This window comes from Perna viridis, chromosome 6 (genome assembly GCF_037379345.1).
Source record: "Perna viridis isolate PV_CMFRI_1.1 ecotype Kerala chromosome 6, ASM3737934v1, whole genome shotgun sequence".
NCBI lineage: Eukaryota > Metazoa > Mollusca > Bivalvia > Mytilida > Mytilidae > Perna > Perna viridis.
The window spans coordinates 27,932,611-27,940,019 of record NC_142450.1 but is presented as its reverse complement, the minus strand read 5'-3'; the positions used below and the strand labels follow the sequence as shown (position 1 = coordinate 27,940,019).

Here is a 7,409-nt window from a genome sequence, read left to right as displayed (position 1 = left end):
AACCATCCAACACACGGTAATGTCGACAATACAACCAGCAATATCATAGATGGACAATATGTGTAACATTTATACTGTTAGGTAGCGATATTACCACATCATATCTGCCTTGGTGGTTTCAAAGTAGCCTGCTCAGCTTGAGTGTTGGTCGTGGGTTCAATCATTCGCCATGTTATACTTTTCAATTGATTTTCATTGCTTCTTTTCCAAGCATGCAGCATTTAAGGGGATAGAGTGACAAATAGTTGGTTAGGAGTCAGAATAATGTGTCTGAGTTGGGTGGCACACCTACCTGTGGGCTGTTGCCCCTAACAACAAAAATTTGGATCAGCATGTTGGGCCAGAACAAAGCAGGGTCTGCATGGCTAGTAAATATTTATCCCCCTAAAATGCATGAAATATCTGTCATAGGATGTTAAACCATATCAACCAATCAGTCATAATTGAAAAGAAAACCATAGATGTTAAAAACAGATAAAATTGACATAGTTCTTTTGTAAGACACAAAAAATTGCATTTCATTTCAAGGCAAAATCGATTGGTAACTAAACAAATCATTATTTAGGTGGATTAATGATTTATTTCAAAAATGTTCAGGTAGTATTAACATTAAGTGAATACACTGAATATATACCAAAATTATTTTAACATCTTCACGTTGAAAATGACATGTATAAATAGCACTAAATACACAGCCATTGGGAGTTCTACAAAACATATTCAAAATTGTATAAATATAAATTCATACCAAAATCATATTTATAAATAAAAAAACACAATTTCTACATTAAGTAATATAACCTTGAAAAAGCACTGCACACATGACCCTGAATCCAACTTAACAACAACTTGTAAAATTACTCAATGTCTAAAGCAATATTGTGCACAGTACTTATACACTCCTTGAAACGTTCACATATCCCATTTAAGCGTGTGGGCATCATTTATCGTGTGTTTACACATGGTTTTGCATTTGTTTAAAAACATGATACAAGCTTTCGTTTAAATACACACAAAGAGTGTTCGTTAAAACACACAATAGAATATTTCGTTTATTTTTGTACATTCATTGTTAAAACTTTCCTTTATTCAACTGTTATTTTCTTATATTTTCCTATTATTATTTTTTTGTATTTTCATTATTTCTTTTCTCCTTTTTTTTTCTCATTATTTGTTCATATTATTTTTCTTCATTCATCTATTGTGCATTTAAAACATGTTATGAGCATTTGTTTATTGTGCATTTTAAACGCACACTTAGAGGGTTCATTTATAGTGCGTTCAAACACATGATGGGAGCTTTCATTGAAATGCACAATAGAAGTTTGCGTTTATTGTCTTTGGTGAGTGCCACAAGGAGTGTATGATACATATGTAAACCAACGGAAATGTTCACAATAATGAAAATATAAATCATACAAAAAGAAGAAAAAATATCACAATTTTTCATTTATCACAGAACATAAACATCAAAACTAGAAAAAAACTTTTGATAATTTTCACATTTTGACAAAGGGCATTAAATATAAAAAAAAAAGTTCTAAAATAAAAGGTGCACATCTTTAATGATGAATAAATAATTCTTGAAAGCTTCATCAAATTCCATCTTTGGTGTGGGAAGAATAGCTGATAAGAGATGAATACCAATCTGTTTACAGGAAGTGCAGACAGACAACAAAGAGTTTGGAGTAAAATAAACTAAACTAAATCTATTAAGTGATCACAGATACCCTGTAACCAAAGTTTCGATGAAAAGAGCCATAACTCAGAAAGAATATTTGTAATATAACACTTTACATTATGAATTAACCTATGTTTTACATTAATATGTAAAGTTTCAAAAGATTTGCTCAATTGGCTCTTTGTAAAATCACCCAGTAGCATAATGTGACAGGCAAACCATCAGACAGAACAGTCACTAAATATCCCTGATTCATCAAGTATGTGCAATAAATATATAAATAAACAATTTAAATAAAACAAACTTTATCAAAAATTGGACTGATATAGTTTGCATTAGGAAAGTTAAACAACTTTTACATATATCACAATCCAATACAGAAATGACTTTGATTAGTGTTTTCAACAGTAGCTGAAAATACAGTCATGTTTCCTTCCATGAAAAATATATTTGAACAAATATTTCTTTTTTTTTTATCAAGGTTTATTTTCAAGTCCTCACAAACTTGAATGTCCTACCACATTACTCCAATCTATAATCTCAAAGATTCTCTATTGCTCCAATCCACTTTGTTATTTTAAAGCTGGTCTGAATTTACAAACATAAGAAAGGTAATTAAGCCACACCTAACATTTTAGCAGCCACTTCTCCCCATGAATTTCCTAGTTCTAGGGTAGTAGAAGCCCATCTACAATCTATTTCCTTTTTGTGGTAATATTTGACAGTTTTTATCATACGTTCGTGTGGAGGAAAATGGTCTTCGTCTACTTCCTGTGAACCCCCCTCAATGCTCTCTGCCAACCATTTGGTTAAAGAATTTTTCCAAAAATCTTCCTGCACACAATCTGTTATCCAGTCTGGTGATTCTAACTCTATGATGAGCAGAATTGTTATACAGGTTGCCAGTAATGTCATGATTTCATCCTGAATCCTTTTAGCTGCAAAAAATGTAAACATATTTTAATATATGATACACTATAAAAATATGTGAGTGAAAACAGCTGCACTATCAAAGCATGATACAACCACCCCATTTTAGCTGCTTTTTTTAACTTAAAAAAACCGAAAGATACTTAGACCCAAATACCTACAACAGAATTATCGGGGATTTTCAATGTCTCGCAGAGACGGACAGAATTATTTGGCCAAGTATCACTTTTATATGGCAAATTGGACTGAACAAGCATGCAAATCTGAACCAATCAGTGTGATTGTTCTATCACCTCAAAAGTTGTTTTTTGCAAGGTTCATGTTATAAAAAAACCATATTTTAATCAACTTGTGTCATAAGTATTGATCTTATACAATATGTACCTGTCTAATACCAGGAACCTGTAGTCCAGCTGTTGTTTTTTATGTTCATTGTTATTCACTATTGTTTTTTTTTCTATTGATAAGGTCAATTCTCGTCTTTTATGAATAGTCTCAGTACATTTATATTGGTTTTTTTTTTATAGCTTGCTCTATGGTCATCATTGAAGACAGCGTGGTGATATGTAGAAGTTTTAATTGTTTGTTGCTTAGCTTTTGGTGGATGACTGTCTCATCGGCAATCATACCATATCTCTTATTTTTAAATATTAGAGCATTAGGGAAATCAACCTTTTTTATGAAAAGTCCCGTGACAATAATTGTAAATTTATCAAACACTGAAGACAGACAGACAGACAACAGTATACCATAGTTTGTCCAGTCCCATTTAAGACAGACATACAAAAACAAATAAAGTGATTGTATGAAGGTATTCCTATGATTCTGTATGATGCTGTACAAAGAGCACAACTTTTGACAGAGGCCAAAGAAAACATCAGTCAGTAGAAAACAATACAAAAACAAAGTACTAAGTAGGTACAATTCACAACATAAAGTCACAAAAATTGGCTAAGTTCAACATAAAAATTAAGGTAAAAAAGTAGCAATTTCTCTACCTTTAATGTGTATTTTTAAAAACACTGAAAAATTTGAATTAATTGGTTTCATAGTTTCTGAGTTACAGAATAAACAAAGTAGGCATTCCATAAAAATGATGAACAGAAAGATAGGGACAGAGTAAAGTGGCTCCTTGAGATTACACAGGTGAATATCACTAAACATCAGTAAAACTTACCCAAAGATTTTATTCCTGCATCTACAAGTATCTCCATACAGACATCATAATGAATCCCTAATATGGAACATAGATCTTCTGTTAGTGACCAACTGCCATCCTATAATATTATAACATCATTATCTACAGTTACTTCTCCTTGTATATGAATTTTATCCCACAGTGCATTCAAGGAACTCTTGCATGTTACCCTGCAGGGCTTTCAAGGAGAAGATGATCTTCACTTTTACTGGTTCAACCCAGTTAATTTTACACAGCTGTCCTGAGTCAAGGCTTTGCTCCATGGTTGCACATCCTTTTTCACTTGTTGGCTATATACAATTTTGAAAACACCTACCCTTTATCAACACCAACTAGAAATATTGTTATAAAGCTTACAAAAATAATACCCCCAACTTAAAATAGAGTCAAATGTTTTAAATGTAAAATCTGTTCACTCAATAATCTCCCTTACGACAATAATTATATTCCTGTTATCAAATCTTCCTATCAAATTTCATCAAAATCCCTTGGGTTGGTGAGGAATAGCTGGGCTAACAAGATTTCAACATGTTAACCCGAAGTTGGATTATCTCCCTTTGAAGTCCTCCCTATTGTGCTTTCAATAAATGCGGTTGAACAAACAGTCTGACAGACAAACAGAAAGAGTTATTTTCACACAGTCCCTTAAAATTTGTTTGCTGGGTACAACTAGAGTTAGTTCTTTAGCATGAGTAGTACTCCATTAAGAGATTAGAATAATTCCCTGTGTTTCTTTGTACATTCTAACTATATTGGTAGAAAAGTTTCCCTTAAAATTTTTGGCCCACAGCAGTGATAAGCTTGTCATGAAAGGCAACTAAATATTGCTCAGAACCCTGGTCAGGGCTTGGGCACTCTGCCCACAGATCAACTGGGTTGTGTGCCCCAGGTGGTGGAATGGGGTAACCCTGGCATGTTACATGCTGGGGTTGTTGGGCTATAATACAGAAAACCTGACCGCAAACCATAGTGTATACCATGTTGGGAAAGATGCCACTTTCCTCGCACGTTAAAGAACCCTTCTGTGGTAATCTCCCGGAGTAGGAACCATTGGGCTCTGCCACAGGAAGCTAAATTGCCCGACCCTACCCACCTCTCCCTATTACCAGTGGAAATCAAAATTTGTCAACCCCATTATTCTTGTGTCCCATCCCTTTTTCATGTCATCATCATTTCATTTTCATTTTATCAGCCATCTCATGTTCATCACCTGAATATAGCTGAAATTTTGCTGCTCGGGCGTTAAACTCCAACAATCAATCAATCAATCAATCAATCCTTTAAAATTTTTGCTTTACTTCTACATGTTATATCAACACATGTTTTTCAGTTCAAACCTATTTTCATGGTGAGAAAAGTTACATCATCTAAAAGTTGACAGAAATTTATAGAAAATGAACTGTTTCGTGTTGGCAACATATGGGCGAAGAGACGAAAAATATTCGTTCATTAAACTCACCTCTTTTTGAAGTTCAAACAGTTTGCCTATTTGATTCTTATTGAACAGATTCTTTGCTGACTTAATAGGTTTTATAACAGTACCTATCCCATAGTCTGTCAAGTTGTAGGTCATTGCTGGTTGGTCTGGTAATATGAAATTGAGAATAAAATAAAATTAGTGAAATAATCATAGATAACCTCACTTTTTAGTCTAAGATACCATGAGGTTGCAAGCAAAATACACTCAAACAGGAAGTTGATATTGGACTGCACCTAAAAACACTTACAACATATGCCCCATGTATATAAAGCCATTAACTAAATTTGAAATAAATCCATTAGGAATTTGGAATTAGGACTGACTAAGGAATGATGGACAGACAGGTTGATTTTTATATACTGCCCACTCATTGAATGGGGCATTATATCCTAAGAATAGACCCTCAATCCATATTTGAGTTTTAAGCAGGATGAGTTAAAACTTCTGTTGAGTGAATGCAATACTTTCCTGAAAATCCTTAAAGATTAAAATCAAACAAAATTTTCAAGATGAAAAATGAAGGGTTGAATATGTAGATATATAATCTGAGCCCACTCAGAAAAATAGCATAAATGTTTGCCACATCATTCCTTTTTGTAAAAGTTGGAAGTGATGAAATGTTTTAATTGATATTTGACATTTACTTCTTTCATCAAATGACCAAACAAAATAAAATGCTCTACATGGAGGGTTCTGATTGATGCAACTGCACAGAACAATTGTGACAATATTAGACACAACATTTAAGCTTGATACCACTCCAAAAATAAATAACAAAGCACAAGTTTCTACATAGAATGAAACGGGTCAAAGAATATAAAAATTCCCAATAACCTGGTAGATATATAAATAGACAATAACAGTATGTTGACTTGAAATAAATAAAGTATGGATGAGGCTCAGAATTGGATAAAATGCAAAGCTTGTAGAATTTTTTTATTATTTTTTTTTTCAGATTTGTGCAGAAGTGGTATATTGTTTTTATTTCTAGTCAATATACTGTTATTGCCTTTATATTGCAATCTTTAATATTTTAATTAATTTATTTACTTTGTGTTTTTTTTATATTTTTTCCCATCTTGTGGCCACCAATAGTGACCCAATGATAACAGGTTGTTCATGCAAGGGAAGGAAATTTGATGGGGCCAAAATGTTATATACTGTCAATGATCGTATATCACCAATAAATAAAAAAGTCAACAGATTTTAGTTGTCCAAATAGAAGGTTGCAGTATAATATAAATTATGTAATAAGTTAATGAACATACTTATTTTTAACCCCTTTTTGGACCCTTATATAAGCAAAACTGAAAATCAGTACACAATAAGATTTAACATATGAAAGAACATCAAGAGTTCCATTTTGATGATATAAACAAATTAAAATTTTGGATTAACTTGAATAATTAACTAAAATCAGCAATATGATTAAATGAGCCCCGCTCAAGAAAAAAAGTGCCCTTCAACAAATTTCTGTCCAAATCAATCTCATGCAGCCTTTAATTGTTATCAACACTTAATCCTTATATCAGTCAAAAATTTAAAGCAGCATCCAAGCATAGTGATGATGGATGAACAGAAAGACAGGTTAAAACATTATATGTACCATCTGCAACTCCTTACACAGATTAACTACAAAAACTGTCAGCATTGCTCACTTTATTTATACCACCCAGACCTCCCTGTGATAACATGCACTTTTTGACGTCCAAACTGATTTTGATCAAAATGTTAAAAGAGGAAGCATAATGGTAATATGTAATAAAGAATCAGTGAAAGTTTAACTAAATTCTATTTAGTGGTGTTAGAAGGAGTAATGGATAAGTGATGGGTCCCCTCTATATCCATGTATTCATAAATGACTAAGCCCTCACCCCCCATCCCCAACTGAATTTGGACAAAATCTACAAAAATAAAAAGAGAAAGCACAATGGAAATATGTAACAAAGATTCTGTGAAAGTGTCATTAAATTCCATTCAGCAATGTAGAAGGAGTAATGGATAAGAGATAGGTCACCCACTGTGTAAGGGAAGGAAGGAAAGATGGATAGATACACCAACACTGTAACCCCCAAGTGCATAAGCACACTATTTACTTTTAGTCCTGAACTATTAATCGA

General features: G+C 32.9%; 1 protein-coding gene across 5 annotated transcripts in view; it reads right to left on the bottom strand.

Annotated features, from left to right (window-relative positions):
• Nucleotides 1-557: 557 nt before the first annotated feature.
• The window catches only part of LOC148614349 (protein mono-ADP-ribosyltransferase PARP4-like), a 59,949-nt gene continuing 53,097 nt past the window's right edge, over nt 558-7,409 (bottom strand). For all 5 annotated transcript variants that reach the window (XM_088588447.1, XM_088588448.1, XM_088588446.1 and 2 more), the window contains 3 exons: nt 5,269-5,393; nt 3,789-3,888; nt 558-2,619 (listed from right to left, as the gene is read on the bottom strand). In XM_088588447.1, coding sequence (XP_088444573.1) covers nt 2,297-2,619; nt 3,789-3,888; nt 5,269-5,393 — 548 coding nt within the window. In that variant the 3' untranslated portion in view covers nt 558-2,296. The remainder of the gene's footprint in view (nt 2,620-3,788; nt 3,889-5,268; nt 5,394-7,409) is intronic.